Consider the following 20,532-nt stretch of genomic DNA (forward strand, 5'->3'; position numbering starts at 1 on the left):
TAGGCTTGGTCCTGTCACGCGTTCTTCTACACGGAAAAGTACTTTTTTTTTCAGTCAGGTAGATTTTTTACTGCATAAAATATCCTAGTTCTGATGGCGTATAAATTTAATTGTGCTTAATAAACAAACACTGAGATTAACCAGCAACATTGCAAAGTGTACAAAGTTAAGCATGTATTAAAGTCTTCCTGGGAGTAGGACCTGCATTACAAGAAATAAGATTTATAAATAAATCCACTCATTAAGTGGCAGGGCTTCTACCAGAAAGGCTTGATCTTACTCTTTTTACCCATTCCAGAGTTCCTGTTTATTTTCTTGGGTCCTCTGTGTAAGTTGCACGAGGATTTCAGAATTCACACAAAACACCACACAGAAAGATTTTTAGATTCTCTATTTTTTAGCATTTCTACACAGTACTAAAGTCCTGCCAACCCTATTCAAACTGATCAAGGTTCAGAGCTTGGGGTTCTTCCACGGCCTGTGTTGGTACAAGCTCACTACCAATTCACAATTAAAACTAAACAGTAGCCTTAGCATTTGCCCTACTGTTTTTAATGTGAGGGATGACATTGTATGGCTTGTGTCTCATATTCTTAAGGAAACAAGAGAGCTCATAAAATTATATGAGACAAATTAAACAGTTTTAAGACCAACTTTTATTGAAAAATTAAAACTGCATTGCATATCTTCTTTATAACTTCAACATTTCTTAAACCACAAAACAGAGATTCTGTTTAAAAAATCTCTTCATATTTGTAACCATTCAAAAAACAGATTATGCAGTTATTCAATGATTATTTTAAAATCCTAGGTTATTCCCAAGGCCCCTGGTTTCATCTGTCTGTCATGAATGGTATAATCTATTTTACCTAAAAAGTACCTTTAATAATACAATCAGAATTTTTATCATTCAAAATCAACAGCTGCTGTTGATTTTTATCCAATGGTCAGTCTTTTCCAAATACATGACATCAGTTAATAAGCACTGCAGCTACATGTCCAGCTAATATCTTGCCTATTGTTAATTTGATCTGAATTCACCCACACAAAATTACAGCGATTGTCAGTGTGATTTTTAAAGTCAAAATTGCTACCTTAGAGTATATTTTAAACCTCAGAAAGACAAAGATACTTACCTGGAATTGAAATGCTTTTAATTAGACAACACTTCTGTATATCCATACTTCCTGATCTCTCACAGTCAATAGCATATGGATTAAAAAACAGGAAAATTCCAGGTAAGCTTTTGTCTGAGAAGTTGTAACATATTACTTAGATGAAAATTACCTACTGAGAAGAAAACACAGATGAGTTTTCTCACTGATGACTGTAACTACTCTGTTAAAATCAGCTAACCAAGTAATAAACTAATGAACCCTGTGCCTGTGGAAGCAGGTACCTGTAATAGGGAAACACTGCAGAGCCTGATATTAGAATTAAAAGCTTTGCAAAAATCCAATTGTGGTATCACCTGTGTCAAGACACAACACTGCAGAAAGGCAAGATAAAATGCAGAAGATAGGAAGATAAATTTAAAAGCCCTGTCTTTAGAGCAAACACCTCTGTGATAATTGCCCCACTTCTGAAACAGGCAGGAGGAGCTCCATTATTCCCATCTAGCTGCAAACCATCAATTGCGATAGAACCTCTGATGCTTCTGACCTCCAAAACACAGACAATCTATTAAATGAAGAAGCAGAAATTTTAGTGAGCAAAACATTGCATATGTGCTGAAGAGATCTAGACCTATTTCTGACTACATCACAAGACTGTCCAAGACTGGCTGTATGAAGGCCAGTAAAGCCATATGATGGTCTTTCCTATAGTTTCACAATCAGTCACATCAGGATGATTCTTTTTACCGAGTTTAGATGTTTCTAGGAGACATAATATTTCAAATACAATAAATTATTATTAGAGTATTGAATTATGATCTAGATATGAGATGCATGAAGTTAAAATATTAAGGTAGAGGATTACAGGTAAACTGGGATTTTTAGTAATACTGGTGCTGAAATATCTTGACTAGGGAGATGGAGGAAATCAAAGTCCCACCTAAGAACTGGTTGAAGAAGTGACAAGGAGCATGGTGCTGCTTGTGTGGAAGACAAAAACACACCTTCTGAAGCTAGGTCAGCAGTTACACATCTTTGCATTGATTATAATAGTACATATTGTTTCTCATAAAGAACAAGGACTGAAGGAAATCCTTCAATCTTCTGTAGCTGCCCTTTGAACAAAGTAAAATTGTGACAGAGAACAGATTTCAGGCAGAAGCATATGAACCAAAATGTGACATGTACTTCCTCTTCAAGACAAACCTCTTTCTGTACTCCAAAACCAGCTTGCAATGAGAGGCCCTCTAGTTTTGATGAATGGCAGTTATCTATAAAGAATGGCATTTAATATTATGGAAGCTGTACTAAAGTCAATGTTCATGCTGACTACTACTGTATGGCAGGCCTCAGGTCACACAGTATGGGTGTTTATATCAAGAAATGTTAAGTATTGAAGACACGGTAAGATATCAGGGTTATAATTAAGGAAAACTGAGGTTCAAGATCAAGAAGGCAAGAAACCAACTACACCGTCTCGAGTAAAATAAGCTAAGGAAAGAAATACTGTACTGGTTAGATCACTGGGGGGTTTCCTGACATAAAAGTAACCATGTAGATAATATTTTGACAGTCATAGTCATTAATCTAAAGGAGAGTGACAAATTTATAATAATTTTTAGATTCAACTCAAATAAGTTCAAGAAAAAGTTTTACAGAAGACTACAGAAAAGAGATAAGCAACAGTCCTGGGAAAAGTTGTGCTGTATGATATGGCATTTACCATGACAGCTTCTTCCTTCTGTCTGTCCTGATCCAGCCAAAGGTGTGAGACAGCATCCTCAGAAGACAAAGAGTGGGACCTGCAGCATGGAAATCTTTCCTGGCTGTACCTGTCCTTCCACAGGACTGAAGGGGCCAGAGAGGCTGCAAAAACTACATAACATTGCTGCATTTCACAGAATGTTTCTAAAATAATTTATTACTAATTTGGGGGAGAAAAAAAACAATGAAAAAAACCCCAGTTAATTACTGACTTTCATAGAAGACAGTCACAGAATCATGTATTAATAGATTTGAAATTAGCGTGTTCCATTTATCACCATGACAGTAACTCAGCAGACACAGGATTATTGAATCTTCATTTTGTTCCACTATTCTGCTTCTAGTATGGAGTTTTCCACTCGGTGGTATTGATTATCTAATGATTAAAACTGAACAAGCTGCAGATGACTCTGGTGTCTATACTTTGAAAAGTCTAGCCAGTTTAAATTGTTGTGACAAGCCAGATGTATTTAAAGATTCTGAGATTACTTTTGATTTTATTTTATAAGCTCCAAACACATTTCACTAAAAGAATTATGCTGGTTAAAACTCCCATAGAAATGCTATAGACCTCCAGGAATCTTCCCACAGAATTTAGTTATAATGATCATAGAGATTAGTTCTGAAGTAAAACTCAAAAACAGGGGCCTCAGTTAGCAACCAATATTCACTAGAAAAGCATTCAGAACACTGAACAGACAGTCTGACACTACAATAAATACAACTGAAAATTCTAATAGACTAAAAGGATCTCATAATCTGACCGTTTATACACAATGTTAGAATTCCTTATATTCAGTAAAGTTATCTGTAAGTTATTATTTTAAGGGCACTGGGATTTAAATGAAAGTGTCAACTAATATTTTTTCTATTTTTTCTTTGGCTCACAAAGACACTAAAATACCATTAACATTATATAGAACTTCAATAATATATAAATAGGATACATTACAAATGGAAGAAAATACAAGACAATTCTTCAGCATGGTAAATCTCTGCATATAAATAAGCAAATATTTCATAAACCTACAGTTCAACAGTTATCTTGCTGTAAAACTATTACATTTAAATCCTTTTACACAAAGTCATTTAACAATAATATACACAATCTACACAAATTAACCTCTAAAAATACAGCAATAATATACCTGTTACAATGACTTGGCTACTATTATCCCCTGATGTGACACTAAAGGGGAAATACAACTATTTTACTTGAAGGTGCTGTTAGGGATTGCTGTTCTGTACGTGAGAGAAGCACCAACAATAAGATTTAATACTGTTATACATTTTCTTTAGCTCCTAAGAATCTACATATTAGAAATGTTTCTATATGTCTGTTTTTACCTGGCAGAAAAATCTGTAGCACATTATCCACATCGTTAGTTGTTGAAGGAAAAGTTAATTCTCTTAAAGTGGAAAACATGCTGTGGCTTAGATCTAAGTTTATAACCACTTTATATATATATATATATGTATGTATATATATATATAATTATATATATATATATTTATTTATACTGTACATATATACTGTGCAGAGTTCTTAATTTGCTATTTTAGTACTTATTAATTTCCTGCTGACTACAATAAACAAGACCAATGTAAGGGTCAATAGTACTTCAACTTCAAGATAATACATTTTCCCTCGGTAATATGATCTACCAACACATATATGTTTCATTAGCCTATAGCTGGTTTTTTTCAGGATGTCTTAGGAGACTAGAACTTACAGAAAGAGAATTTCCTTAAAACATGTTCTGCAGTACTGGGTTTAAAAAATAGCCAGTGCTGGGAAACAGTGAATTAGAGAAATAAATAATTCAACCACTGTACTACAGCTCCTGCCCCAACCTCTCTATCTCCTCAATGAGGAAGTCAATGTCAGACTTAGTTGCTGCTGGGTTTGAGATGACCATTCGGAAGAAGTTGACTTTATCGCCCTGAGGCTGATATCCAACCATGGTAGTACCTGACTCCATCATCAGTGCTTTGATTTTCGGTGCCACCTTTATCATTAAAAAAAAAAAAGACAGAGAGAAAAGTAATTAAAAAATTTATCCTTTCTTTGTAAGTCTCAACATTTCTTAATCTGTAAAAGTAAATGGACAGATCAGAAAGGCACTATTTTTTATAAAAAAGATCTGCAAGAAAAAAGGTTTGAAAAACTAAATATGTAGGATTGGATCCTTAAAGGAAAATTGACAATAACATACATCTTTTTTATTAAGAGACTGATAGCATCCTAGAGTATTCACTATGTAATAATTTTATATATTAAATGTACATGTCATTTCTCTGTGCTGAAGATTTTTCTCACAAATAAATGTTTTCTGTCTTTTTATGAAAACCTAGTCCTGAACCACCTTTTGGAGGGTAATGGGTGTTTTCAAGGAGAATATTATCTATTGTCAAAGTAATTTTTGGGGGGAGGGAAGGGGGAACGATGGAAATTTTTCAACAAGATCTATGTCATAAAGAATATTTTCTGTTAACATAAGCCATGGAAACCTTCCATTAGTTTTGCAGTACTGTGCATTTGCTTCTATCTCACTTCCCCACTTTAATTTACAAGGAGTAGTGTCCTGACAAACTTAATATTTGGTATCGACTGAGCACAGTTTTGCCATCCAGACCTTTTTTTTTCCTGCTCTAGTCTCTGCTAGCCAAGGTCAGATATCTGGCTCTCTTACTGTTTTGTAGGATGCTTTATAATGTTCTCTGACATTTAATACGGTCAAATCAACCATTTCATCTTTCTTCCCAGTCTTATCTATCTTCCTCCTTTTTTTTTTCTTTTTTTTTTAATTTTTCTTTTTTTGGCAATTTCTTTATCTAACATGCCACTGGGTTGACCCAGGAATTTCTATTATTTTCTTTTCTCTTTCCTCAGTGATGCAGACAAAACCCTCTACAAAAACTCCAAATCTGCCCATTCTTCTCTCTTCCCAAACAGAAAAAAATTGTTATTCATTTTGACAACTACAAAATCTTTTGTCTCCTGAATGTATTTCATTCTCCTTCTGTCTGTCTAAAGTGCTACTACAAAATTAATGTATTTCACTTCCCTCAAGTCCGAAGTTGAACAATACTTTTCCTGGAGGTGCCTCTATGATGTCTTCACTTCCCTCTACCATTTCTTCAAATAAACATATCCTGAAGTCCTCCAAAAGGTATCCATTTTCACTGAAATGCATTAATGCATGGCTAACCGAGCACATTTAAAACCAAAATAAAGACCTGAGGTCTTACACATTTTCATGTCCTGTATCTCTCCCATCATGTTCAAATAACTACCCTTCTGTTTCTCTCGATGATATGCTGTCCTGTTCAAACAGGACTGGGACATCTTTGTGTCTAGCTGCTTTTTAAAGATTCATAACACTTTTTGGAGAATCGAAGTGGTACCAAACAAAGAATAACTGAATATGTTCTGTATCTGATTCCATGGGGGAAACAGAACTTCAACCTCAGCATAAATAGGAGACAAAGGTGAACAACTATTAATGTCAAGGTCATAATAAGAAACTGGAGAGCTGATGTCCTGGAATTTGCAACATGTGTCAACACACAGATATTTTTAATGAACAGAATACTTTGAGTTGAAAGAGTAGACTATATTTTTGCATTTAACATAAGCCACGTACCCTGTGTAACTTTTCTCTTCTCTCATCACAGTCTGGCATACCCCTGAGACTTGGCGGAATATACCAAAAACAGACATTTGTATGCTCTGGCTGCAAAAAGAACCAGACACATGCATCAATAAACAAAATAATATAGATCAATCACACACTAGCGGCTAGTAAGTAGCATATTTTAGCACAGACATGGAAGACAAAATATAGTATCAACTTTTGTTGTTCTGCATGTTAAAACAAAATAAATGGATTACAGTATTGTTGGTTCAATCTGCTGTCTTAGCTTCCCTACACACTGTCCCACTTGCAATGTTTTAGGGTGCTAATGAAGTGCAAATACTTTTCACCTCCATGCAGATGTACGAGGAACTTTTTTCCAGGGTCATAGGAAGGGCAATTTTCTTCTTAGTAAACGGAGAAACTAAGCATATTTGTTATTCTATCAACCAAGAGCTTATGCAGTGACACTAGCAACAGAACATACAGCAAAAATAGCATATTATTAGTTTTGTATGTTATAATGTGGAATCTCAGCATGAGTAGATTGTATTAAGGTAGTTTTCATGCCCTAAACTGAAGTCCTCTGCAGAAGACAAGAGATATCTGACACTTATGGCATAAAACAATGTGCACTTGGCCAAAAAACTGCCCAGAAGCCAACAACCATGTAGTTCTTCAGAAAATAGGAGCAGTTTTGCATGGCTTGCTTGAAGAACTGGGAGAAGTGTGAAGACTGTCTTTGAAATTCCACACAGATTTGGTTCCTTCACACAGGTCAAATGAAAGAACACTTACCTCCCCTTCAAAAACCATCTCAAATTCTTCTCTATTTTTTATTTTAGTATAGAGATATTCTGCCAGCTCCAGGCATTTGTTGATCTGATTTTCAAAACCTACTGTACCCTGTTTTAAAAAGAAAGTAAGTATTAATTATATGGTCATTTTTCTTCCTCCAATGCAATCATGTTTTCGTATGGGCTTCACTCTTAAATATTTTCAGTCAGAAAACATTTAGCAGTAATTTAAAAGTAAAGTAAATCAACACTACAAAAAGTGGTTAAATGTGGCCTAACTGTAATCACCACTTGGTTTTGGTCTTTTTTTGAGATAATTTATCATGATAATAACAAGGACTTTTGATATTTTTAATAGATAATTTTTAGGTCTTCTTTAAAATCAGTTTCCAAAAATATTATTAAGTCTAGGCTTCACAGCTCTTGCTGAAAGGCTGGGAACATGGAATGTGAGCTCAGTTGAAAGGGTAAGGGTTGGGAAGTAATTTATTTTCTCTGAACAGTTGGCTAGAAATTTGCATTTTAAAAAGTCAGCAAACAAAAGCTTGCAATATGTTAGTGAAAAGTCATTTGCCTACCCACTTTTGTCATATCTGATTTGTTTTGAAAAGTCATAATTCCAGAAAAATAGATGAATGTTAATCTTAAATAAGAAAAAAAAGTTGTGGGGTTTTGTTTGTTTGTTGGTTTGGTTTTGTTGGTTGGTTTTTGTTGTTTTTTGTTTTTTTTTTTTTTTTAAGTACATTTTGTACATGGATGAAGAAGAAAGACAAGTACATTCTTAAGTTATTGCATATTTGGCATATGTTCTTTGTACTGAATAAAACAACTGAAGGTGAAGTCACAAGAATACTTCTGGACGCAGACCGCATATTTCTATTATGAGGACAAGAGTATGATGACTCATGGTGGCTAATGCTGAAGGAAATATTTCCTCAGCTCCTAATATTTTCTTTTCTTAATGTTTTTTGTAATATAATAATGCAATTTGCTAGAAACAGGTTCTACCCAATACCTCAGAGAACTCAGGTCCAAGAAATAGGAATCTATCTCAAGACCAAAGAAAAATCCAAACTAACTAATATCTGGATAAATTTAAATTCCAGATATACAGATCAACCTAGTAATTTTAATCTATATTATTTTTAAGGAATTACCTCCAAAAATATCCTACTTTTGAATTTTAAATATGACCCGTATCCATTTTGGTTCCCACTGCATTTTTTTTCTTTATTGTGAAATGCTCTGCTTCTTCAGTGAGTCAGTTTAACAGGTGAATATAACAGCAGAGGTAGAATTGGCATGCTAGTTTTAATAAAATGCATTTGGCTGGTATTTAGGAAAACTTTTGGTCCATACTTTAATGGTGTCTGCAGTCAGTACTTGGTAATTAGAATCAGAAAAAACACATTACAAAGTTCTTAGTCACAGTCCAATTCTAATCTGTCACAAGCAGTTTCATGCTACTGGGTTATGGTACCAAAATTATTTATTTTGGAGGAAGAACTGAATCTGAACTGAAATGTACTGGTAATCAAACCTATGATCTTAACTAAAGTAATTGCTATAAGTATTTTGTGTTGTGTTTCTTTTCTGAAGTACCCTTTAAAATTAACAATGAGAACTCCGCAGTCTGTTTAAAAGTAGCTCTACATCTGAAGTTCTGTTACTTTCTTCCCTCAAACCTCAATATTGAGGAAATCTACAAGAAAACATCTTTTATCATTGCATGTTATTTACTATTGCTGTTTAACTCTCACACAAACTGAACACTGTTTTATGATTTTACATTTTGCCATTAGACTTCATCTCAGTTTTATTAAAAAAATAGTAAACTGTGGACAGGTTACCCAACTGAATTGCCATTTTGTCAGCAGAGGAGCAAGAAGAATAGTAATAAGATGACTCCAGATAAAGAAATACAAATGAAATGTGTTTTCTTGACTACACGGATCCTTATCTTGTGAATATGTAAGCCTGTACGTAAGCCCATGCTTAAATTCAGCCATCCAGGCATACCACAGTGGTGCCAGGGAATCGACTGTTAAATCATCAGTTGGGCAAAGCTTTTTAAGAAAAAGGCTTTATTTTCAAAGTCGCTTATATAATCTGTGCATTGAAACATGATGTTCAAAGGACCCTTATAAGTCATCAAGTCTATTCTGCTGCTACTGCAAGTAATCTGTCATAAAATATATACGTAAGTGCATAGAATCACAACAAAACACCACTTTGGTGTCTTGCCCTCACTGGACTCATCCTGTGACTTAAACCTTTCTTTTAATTTCCATCTGAATTTATTGATGCTAACATTGTTCTACAACTAAAATGACTCTTTTCTGACTTAATACTCAGATACTTTTGTGTTTAGAGATTGTAATTACACAAATATTTATGTTTAAAAAAAGTGTTCCATTACATGAGACTTACAAATTAAATAAATACATTTCTGTTTTTTGAGGTGACCTTTCATTATTTACCTTTGCCTTCCACATCAACCAGAATTTGAAAATGTCCACATGTCGACCACACTGTATTGCCTTATCTCCAGTGTCGTAGGATACATCATACTGTTTGTCTTGTTGGAAGAGATAGCCTGCACACATTTGATTGCAGCCTTGAAGTATACCCTGCAATGAAAAAATGTACTTATTTGACTTATATGGCATATATGCATATGAAACTCTATGCATTAATAACATATAAAAAAACTTATTTCAAATATATACAGACTTGTTCTTTAATGGCCAAATTATAAAATATTGACCTTGTTTTATAAACTGGGACCAGAAAAATAATTTCAAACACTAAGGTGGTTCTCTTAAGAGTTTCTTGGTGGTCATATGATCCTACAAACCCACATACCCATACCTGAAAAAACATTATCAGATTAATTTGGCTTCTTAGTTTTGAGAATAACTTTGTCCACCTCACCTTGTAAGGCTATGTTCTTAAGACTTAAATGTTTGATGTGTTAAATTACACACTAGAATTACACACTGTGGTCTCTCAGTGCAGCAGGTAGAAACAGAAATTGAAGGAAAAAAATGCAATTGAAGGTTTCAACTCTATATATCATCCAGCTTTTTGACAGTTAACATGAGAGATAAGTGTAAGTACAAATGATCTAAACCAGACATTTTTGCTTACAGACCAACAGAAACCTACAGATCACTGGTAAACATCTTTGAGGAAAACACAGAGGAGCAAATTTCTGTATGTTACACAGAAGTCTTACACATGCGACATTTCTAAAGTGCTTTGCATCTCCTTTAGAGTTTATTAGTGGCCCTCTGAAGATGCCCAAAGACACTGAAATATCTGACAAATACAAAAACATTATCAAAGTTCTCATATAGAGAATAAAAAATGCTGCCAAAATCCTGCACTAGTTAACATGATAAGTATGCATGCCACTAAATAATGGCTACTGCTTCCTTCCAATAAAGTCAAAGTGTTTTATAAAGGGAAATAAATGCTGCTGTCTTCAGTTTTGAGATGGGTCACCTGGAAGAGCAATGGCAGACCTAGGGCTGGCACCCACAACTCCTACATCCCAATTCTATGCGCAGGGACCACTTCTTCAACCAACCTCTTCTAGTAGCAATTGACATGTCAGAAATTAGTAAACAATAGAATCAGTCCTATCCACAGATGATGTGGCATTTTTTTAAATCATGTAAGGAAAATTCACATCACTTAAAAGAATTAAGATGCTGATCTTGCTTTTATTGATAACAATGAAGACTCTAGGAGAAAACCTAAAATACATAGGGAGTCATAATAAAAGCAGCATGACTTCCTTTCAACAGAACCGAGAAACTTTTAAACCACTGTGTAAAGTAAGAAACTTGCTTTATATTTAAGTGGTTCAGACTGCGACCAATTAATAAGACCAAGGGTGTATGTTGAGTATATCATAGAAACAAAGGGGCAGATGCTCAGTTGAAGTGAATTAGCATGACCCTAGTGTTGTTATTAGAATATGCAAAGATTCAACAACTAAAGATCCAACCTGTAGTAAGTCTACAGCTTTCAAAAAAAAAAAAAAACCCAAACAAACAAACAAAACCAGAAAACAACTTCCTTGTAGATCTACACAATTATTCCTTCCAAAAGAAGTATTGAAATTGAATGGATTTTGCACTACCATCTTAAAAAGTAGGGCTTGATATTTACATATTTTTTTAACTCCTTAATTATTAAATATAAGGCAGACCTTCTCCCGGACAAGAATAGCAGAACACTGTAACAACACTCCCATCATCTTGTGTGGATTCCAGGTGACGGAGTTGGCCCTGCAAAAAAATTACACATTCACATAGATCTGCAAAATAGAAACTTAATCTGAAACAGCCACCTTTGTTTTCTGCTTTCAGCTGGAAATGTACGGAGTTTTGACCATGATGATTTTTCTGGAGATTATTACTGTCTCAAAAGTGTCTTCTTTCCCAGCTATATTGTCCAGGAAATTATTTTTTTGTGTGTTAACATTGCAATGTCAGACTTCTGATTAGTTTATATTATTACTGATACCAGCTCACTAGTGTCAGACTATGCTGATTAGCTGATACAGTAACTTCATCCCCAGAAGACTCCACTTCTAGAAGTAGCACTAACAAAACTAACAAAAACAGTTTGACAGGTTATATCAACTCAAGTTACTGACTGGGGGTAGGTGTCAGAGAGTTAAAGGAATAGTATGAATTCTGGGGCAATACAGTTCTTTATTGAGCAGCTGCTGGAAAAGACACTCCTTACACTTACCTGTCTTTCCAGTTAGAGCCACAAGAGGCCTTTTCTGGACAAGCTTGCTAAGCCCATGGACTGTTAAAAGGCTATAAAACTTTACATCATAATCCTACTGTTTTGTAAGTGAGCTTAAAACTTTTTATGTGTAAGCACAGGTAGCTGCACAAGATCACCTAATTTACTAGTTAACAAATGAGATGTTCCAGGTTTTTAACATACTATCCTAGACAGGTTAAAGACAATGTTAAAATAAATGTGCCAACATTGCACATCCGTTGATCTCTTCACCCTAGGTAATTACTTACCAAGTGTCTCCTTGATTCACTGTGTGTTCCAGAGAAGGAAAGTGTATAATCATATTTCAAAGACTATGCACATGTTCTTACAATGTGGCTGAAAGAAAATCCAAAGGTATTTCCTCCTCTTCTGCACCCTGCTCTCAAAGGACAGACACACAACCACAGCTCCTCTGTTTTGAGCAACACAATGACTTCTCCACTCCAGTCTGAGGAACCACTAATTTAATAAAGATTCCATATATGATTCCAACCTCTGTCTGCACTAAGTAGACCATAGCACTGTTCAGCCAAAGGAACAGTGCAGCCTGTGCTGTTCCTGGGCAGCTCACCATCCCTCTAAAATCTCCCGCTTAGGCAGTGCAAACCAGCAGGTATATAGCTCAGGCCTAGGAGGCAATTATCTTCTAAAAAAAAATCACTGGTAGCTCAGATGGAGTAGTCAAGAAACAAGAATTATATAGCAGCTCATTTCCTTTTGAGAGTGTTATAGTTTCAGTTTAGCACATTTATTTAACTTTCAGGGTTCCAAATAATGATAATTTCAAGTAGTTTCCACAAGGAGAATTTGTTTTATTTCAACATGAAGACATTTCTCTCCACCCTGCACAGCCAGCCAGAGGCTCTTCCACCCCAGGCGATGCCAGCTCAGCCCCACGGCAGCTGCCAGTCCCCCCACACCCCCACATCCCCGGGCAGGCCTGGCCTGGCCCCGGCGTTCACACCAGACCCCAGCTGGGGCCCGTGACAGGCAATCACGCAGCACACATGGGCTCCCTCCCATGTTTGAAGATCCGTATAGCTGACTAGAAAATAAATAATATCATGCTTTGTGGCCTGCTGCTTTCTGTATTTGCTTAAGATTATGGTCTTAATTAGCACCTCTGGGTTGACCACAGGTCAAGAGACATGCGACAAACTACTGTGACCAAACCTGTATAGCTTAAGGGAATTATTTTACGATGCTGACCTCAGATATGCTGCTGTAACATGAGTGACTTGCAAATTGAATTGGGCAGAGGTTGCTGTGATTCTATCACTTCAGAGTACTCCTGTCACACCACACACTGCAGTCCCTGCAACAGAAGAGTCCACATGGTTTCCCTACCAGTCCTTCTGTACATTATTCTTTACCTTGTACATGTTCTTCATTTACTGTATGAGATGCCCACCACCAGGAAAGTCTGCATTCCCTAAGGAAGGGCACTGCTCACTGTTCTCATTTTATGCCTTTACATAGTGCCCACTTTCAGCACAGTTGACTCAAGGAAGCAATTTGGTGCTAATTTGAGAGTTCATGGGTAGAGTTTGTTTCAAATCTTTTTTTCCTTCCCTGGTGGCTGATATCTGCAGTGGTGGGAAAGATCCTGTGTTTCTGGGTTTTCATTGCTTTTCTGATTTCTATACAGATGTGCAGCCTTTTATGACAGAGCAGTTTCAGAGGAAATCTAGAGACAAACACACCTATGGGGTTATAAACATTGCATCTTCTACAGACTACAGCCTTGTCATCATTGGATATAGGAACATCTATGCCGAAGACTACACATGGGACTACTCTTGAGTCTGAACCCTAATGGCTGGGGGACAGTCATGCTCTCACTCTGCTATCACTTCCAACACAAATGCTTTGACTTTTTAAACTTGGTTCAATTAATTGTTTAATACAGGCTGGCTTCTGTTCTCAATGGGCATCCTGGTAACCTGGGTTATGTGCTTGGAGGTAGACACATTCTTTGGACTCCACTCTGGCCTCCTCCAGAAGAGCTTACTGCTTGTTTCATACAATCCCCCCATGGCACCAGCTCGTATGCCCCTTTACCCTGAGAGGCGGTAACTGATTCTTTTCTGCCCTCCCTGTAAGTTCCCTCAGTCTCATCTGGCATCACAGAACTGTACCAGCCCTGTGCTATCATAGTCCTTTCCAGCCTTATAGATACGGAAATTTGCCCCTAAAAATTGCTGGTAATTCAGTCTCTACCATGTGTTCCTCTCTTTGTTGTAAACACATATGTATTTATATGTGTGTGTACATATAAACTATATGAAAGTAAACATATATATATATCTATTTATAAACTTTCATTTACAGAACACTCATTTTCAGGCAGCACATATGCTCCTCCTTTTCTGGAAATAACTGCACACAACTTTCAGGAGGGAATCTCTACAAATTCCCACTATGTCATGGCTTCCCATCACAGGTATTCATGGTCAAACACCTTCTCTGGATTCCTTTTTTCTCTCACTGCTGTGTTCTCAAAGCCCTACATTTCAGAGACTGTCTAGCTCTCACACTTTGTTTTTTCCTCAAATTCTCCTTTACCCATTCCCCGACTTATGTTCCCTTCGAATCTATGCACAGAATAATTTCCCTTCCTTTTTGCCAAGCAATATCCTTGTCTGCTCCAAATCTGCTGAAAACTTCTGTTTCACTCAGCTGTACATCACTGTTTTCTTCTTCTGTAATGCAGAAAATTCATCTTTTCATGATTTTGTGAAGTGTTGTGTACCTTATGAAAGTACTTTAATAACAGTATTATAAATAAGCACTCTGTGGTACCTTTCTATTCCATTCAACTTATGACGATGCTTTCGGGACATTAAGAGTCCACCTCCCCAGGCAGCCTGAAAGAGACAGAAAAAGGAGAAGACTCATTGTTTTAGAAAACCTTAGTATATTTTAATTTACTCAGGATCTAGTAATAAATCTTATAGTACAAGACAAAATGTGTAAACAGAAATGCTCTTTTGCCTGAGTAATTGCAATTCATTTAGTTACTCACATCTACGTGGAGCCAGAGGTTGTATTTTTCACATATATCTGCAATCTCCTGTATTGGATCAAAGGCTCCATATACTGTTGTTCCTGCAGTTGCATTTACAAAGAGAGGAATGTATCCCTACAATAAAAATAGAAATATTAAATACAAAATGTGAAAAACATTTTAGAAACATTGCTATCCCATTTTCCAGACTAAACGTGTTTTTCTTCTCATGGAAAAGGTACATACAAGCAACAACAGAAACTAACAAATTGTACATGTAATATGAAATAACTCTGTTTTTATTGTACTCTAACTTCACAAGATCTACTACTCAAAGGTAAAGAATATTATTTTGTCTAATCTCTTTCAGTGAGGAAATTCAAACATCCTTGTATAAGACTGGCAATAGTCAAGTAACGTTGAGATGTTTACTTCAGTATAAAGGAAATTTAATTAAACGCGGTTTGTGATTTGAAGGCTCGAAGTTGTTCCTTTAGTCTTTACCTACTGATAAACAGAACAAAGCAATACAAAACAAAAGCAATAAATGTGGAACTATCAGATCAAAATGAGACATTTTTGAATTACATTAAATAAATGTGAAGCACAATTTCATAAAGTGGCCATATGCAATGAAGTTAAAAAATGTTTAAAATAATAATCTTCATTGCTCTAACTCTAGTGGTTTTATACAAAATTAATGAATTTTTCATTGCATTGATTTAAGAAATAATAATGAATGACTCAAAAAATTAAACTTACTGGCTGTATTTACTGATGTTTAAGCCTTGAAATCTATGGGAATTTTTAGGACTAAACTTCAATAGAATTTTTGACTGTTTTGGCTAAACTTTGGTTGGGATAAAAGTACATTTAGTTTCATTTTTTCATATTTTTTCCACATATTTCCAAACAGAAAGTTATCTTGAAGTCTTAAAATACACATATGGTTCAAGAGTTAAAAATATTTATTTTAAACAGTAAATGGAAAACTTAGCAAGGCATATAGGTCATTCCCTAAACAACATACGAATGTAAAATTAAGCAGCTGAAAATATTATTAAAAATTTTTATAATGTTTTCTTTTAATGTTAACCTTCAGCTTTCAAAGGAAGAGCTAATTTTACTAAGCCAAGCATTTAAGCACTAATTTTTAAAAACACAAACCTTTTGTTTTGCTTCCAGAATTTTTGCCTCCAAATCAGCCGGTATTATTTTGCCTCTGCAATTATTGTAGAAATAGAAAGACAGAGAAAATTAAAGAGTGCACATGGAAATAGTAGCTACTGTTGAAATAATCTAATAGGATTTTCTCAACAGGCCATTAGCAACTTGACACACTGTACCGGACCAGTTCTTAAGCACAATACAACAAATTTAACAGCTGAACGCATTTAATATATCAAAACTTTAGCATTCATCCTACCTTTCATTGCATTTTATCAAAATCACGTTGTCTGTTCCAAATCCAAGTGCAGCTCCAGCTTTCTTTATTGAGTAGTGACTCTGCAGCAAAACACATGCACATTTAGTGGAGTGGTTGTTTAATGATGAAACATCTTCACAACATACATCAATAAAACAAGAATTGGCAGCATATTAAGCTCACATGTTCTGAGGTAAAGAGAACCAGTTTAGGAACTGCAGCCATGCCTTTGGTTTTGACTTCAGGGAAATACTTGTAGCGTGCAGCCATTATGCTGTACATGTTGGAGATAGCTCCTCCTGTGAATGAATAAATGAATGAATAATAAAATAGCAACAATGAGGAAAAAATGCTTATTAGACATACAAGTCTCATTTCTAGTATGCCAGGGAAATTGGTAGTGAAAAAAATATATCTATGAAATGCATGGTCATCTGTCTAAACAGCATAGGGACAGACCCTCTAGAAAGTCACACTGATGGTTAGAATTTCTATCCATCATCTCTTTCAATTGCTAACATTTGTAAGACATTCCTAAAAAATTCAGCTTTTCTTGTGCTGCTTTTGGATGACAACTTTTTGTCAGAAAGAATAACAGGAACTTATCAAATTGTGAAACTGAAGAAAGATCGCATACTGGATGAATTTATCTCATTTCATTGTAGATATAGAAGTAGATGCCTGAAACGTAGATTTCTACTGCAGAGCTAGTTATTCTAAGCTTCCTTATAGTCAGTTAATGGGAAGAGACACTTTGCAGGCTATGATTCAGCTAATCTGTTCTGACACTTACTTTGGTAGAATCTGAACTGAGGGAAAGCTCCTTTTTCTCTTGGTTTACTGCTAAAAAGAGCCCAGGACAGTTAGCTCACTTCTACAATGCAGACCTCAAAATTTAGTAATTTGTATTTCATCCGCAAAGTCTAGGATAACTTATTCCTCTAACATTTCTTCATCAACAAGAACACTGAGAATGATCTATATATTTCTAGATGGGCCTGGAGACCAAGCAAGTGTGCATTCGTGGATTGTATATGGGCTGCTCCAGAAGGAGGTGGAATTGTCCTTCACCCTCCAAAACAAGATGGTGTTCCCCACACCCCAAACCCAGAAATCTGGAGTTTTGCTGGACCCCCCCTGTTGTCTACACATGGACCCAGGACTTCCACATGGTTTACCAGTCTTTTTCTGTCACTGCTGACAGCCTTTATATCACCTTAGTGGGATGACACTTCATCTTCAGAATCATACCGGTGAATCCAGTCAGATTATGTCCTGAATAATAAATCCCAGAAAGTGACAGGCAACTGCCTTTTTCTGACTGTAAGCTCAAATCTTCACTGACCAAAAAAGTCAGTGTATGATTCTCAAGAGCTATCAGTCAACAGGAGTTGTGCTTGCTCAGCACCCCCAAAAATAAAGTGCAGAAAGCATCCCCAGCTATGTTGCGGAGCTCAGGTTTTAAATGTTAGTCATCCATGATACATAGCCATACTCAAAGATATTTTTTCCCCAAATTCTCTGTGGGATGCTTAAACAAAGCATGTACTTCATGTGGGAAATTCCTCCTTCTAAATATCTGATGCATTGTGTTGCAGATATAGTGGAAATTCAGATGCAGTTTATGTTTATTTTAACTTTTGAAGTTTCAGTCAAACCATCAAAACAGAGAAGACTGACTCACCAGGTGAGAATATTCCATCACCATCTTTATTTGACCATCCAATAATCTCTCTCATCTTTCGAAGTGTTATTTGTTCCATGAGGACAAAAACAGGGGCAATTTCGTAGGTAAACCTGCATGGATAAAGCAAACAAAACCAACCAAACAAGATCAAATACAGATCCTAAAAACACAGTAAATTCCAAGTCTATGATTATTTGCAAAAATGCTTAATAATCCTAAAACTTTTCCTATAAATTGAGGTTCTGATATTGCAAACTTTACCCAAGCAAAAATCCTCAGGAAGACAATACTGGAAATATTGGTCAATAAAAACTGCTCTTTTGCACCCACCATAAGACCCAATGCCCACCAGCATAATGCTGCTGACTGCTGTACAGGATTGGACTGTAAAATATTTTTTTCCTGAAGTGCCAATTTCACACTTGTGAAATAACATATTGCCAAATCCTTATGAAAACAGTGAACTTCACTGACCTAAACACAACCATAATTGGAAGTATTGAGCAAAGGCTTCAAAGTCTAAATGCAATTAATTATGTGGATTTATTCTGTTGATGATCTCCAAGGACAACTTATTCTACAATACCATGAGATCAATAACTGTCAAGAGTAATTATAAATGATGATTTTCTAATTACCAATTACAAAAAACAAGTCAGCAGTCAACTATTGTATCCAGTTAAAGAAAGCAAAACCATTGCATAGTCTGGAATGCCCTGATGTCACAGTCAAATATATGGATAAGAAGTGACAGCCATTCAACCATTTTTGGTGATCCAGGTACATGGATAAATTGCTACTGCTGTAAACAAACTGCTTGTTGTGTATGTCAAGTAAAAAAAAAAAAAAGGGCAGAAAGAAACTAAACAATCAGCCTATGATTTCCAAATGAATCTATAAGAATGACACCCTGACACTTTGGATCTGATGTCTTCCACTTGAATAATTTTGCCAAAATGTGTGTTGTCTCTCTAATATTAAAATGATATTTTGAGAGTACGTATGGCAAACTTCAAGGAGACGTGCAGTATGAGGAAGGGAACGTGTGTCTGAAAAGCTTGTCTTTTATTTACAGCTACATTGGTTAGTTAAAATATTATTTTTTTTAATACAATCTTTATGTGTCCTTAGTCTATCGAAGAAACACCACAACTATTTTTAAAACATCCCTTTAAGATTAAACAGCATTTGTAATTTAACTGTTGTAATTGCTTTTTTCAGAAGCCAACATACTGCTTATTTTGCTTTCCTTATCACTAGAACTGTCAGAGACAGACAGCTGACCATTGATCTGAAGTTTAGATCCTGCCAATATTTACAGAGATACAAAACTAACAAACCACTTGGTGTCTGCTAACAGTGTTGGGGTGGGGTTTTTTTTGTCTAGGATATATTCCATTCTTTATTTAGGTAGAATGACAAACTGAATTCAACAGGAACTCAGCAGTGTATAAATCACTGTAGTCTACTACAAGGTATGTTTAAGTCAAAGTGATTTTTTCCCATCACTTTAAGCACCTTTTGAATTTTGTCTTAAGACCTTGCACACTGATCTCTACATGCTACCTCTAAAGGCTTGTACAGAAAAAACCCCAAAATATTAAGAAAGTTTTTTGTATATAAAATATCAAGTGTTCACAAAGTAAAACCAAAAGTAAAATAGCATTTATTTATTTTATTATGTGTTTAATTTCTGAGTCTCCAAAGACTGACAAATAAGACTGCAGATTATTATAAACAATAAGGCAAATGCAGATATGTTAGATTATGACTATGATTTTTTTTTTTAAATCACATATTGCCAAAGTTCACTCCAACTTACTTGTTTTAAAGTTAAATGATTTTGAAAAATCCATTTAAATGCAGAAAATGTGTATGGTTTGGAAGGAACTGTCTGACTTGAGAGTCAATCTCCTGATTAAAAAAGCCAATGCCATTTTTCATACAGTTACAACATTTACAGGTATTTTTATGAACTAAAACAGTCATGAGTCTCAGCTCTTTACTAACAGAATAAATTAACAGGTTTTTTGATAGTGACAAGTGCAGGCTTAATTCTGCTCTCACCTAAATGCCAAATAATTTTATCAGGTCAAATCATTGTACCTACCTGTTTCCCCTTTTGCCAGTATGTAAAAAGCATTCCGAAAATAAATATAAAGCACGTTACGTCATTTTTCCATGTTACATTTTCATAAACATAAATGTGTAATACTGACAATATCAATATAACTCTCTCATTTTGGCTAACAGCAGGCATAAAGAGAATTTCCAGATAATAGAACTGCT

At 35.4% G+C, this 20,532-nt stretch overlaps 1 protein-coding gene across 1 annotated transcript in view; it reads right to left on the reverse strand.

Moving 5' to 3' along the window:
- Positions 1-3,307: 3,307 nt before the first annotated feature.
- Positions 3,308-20,532, reverse strand: part of GAD1 (glutamate decarboxylase 1) — a gene marked incomplete at its 5' end in the record, with an annotated part of 30,525 nt that continues 13,300 nt past the window's right edge. The window contains 11 exons of the mRNA XM_082056656.1: positions 3,308-4,888; positions 6,527-6,616; positions 7,316-7,423; positions 9,795-9,944; positions 11,534-11,612; positions 14,926-14,990; positions 15,149-15,265; positions 16,298-16,352; positions 16,557-16,636; positions 16,740-16,855; positions 18,241-18,353. Of these exons, the coding sequence (XP_081912782.1) occupies positions 4,715-4,888; positions 6,527-6,616; positions 7,316-7,423; positions 9,795-9,944; positions 11,534-11,612; positions 14,926-14,990; positions 15,149-15,265; positions 16,298-16,352; positions 16,557-16,636; positions 16,740-16,855; positions 18,241-18,353 (1,147 nt within the window). The 3' untranslated portion in view covers positions 3,308-4,714. The remainder of the gene's footprint in view (positions 4,889-6,526; positions 6,617-7,315; positions 7,424-9,794; positions 9,945-11,533; positions 11,613-14,925; positions 14,991-15,148; positions 15,266-16,297; positions 16,353-16,556; positions 16,637-16,739; positions 16,856-18,240; positions 18,354-20,532) is intronic.

The sequence above is a fragment of the Streptopelia decaocto genome, assembly GCF_964273445.1.
Source record: "Streptopelia decaocto genome assembly, chromosome: 6".
In the NCBI taxonomy this organism is placed as follows: Eukaryota; Metazoa; Chordata; class Aves; order Columbiformes; family Columbidae; genus Streptopelia; species Streptopelia decaocto.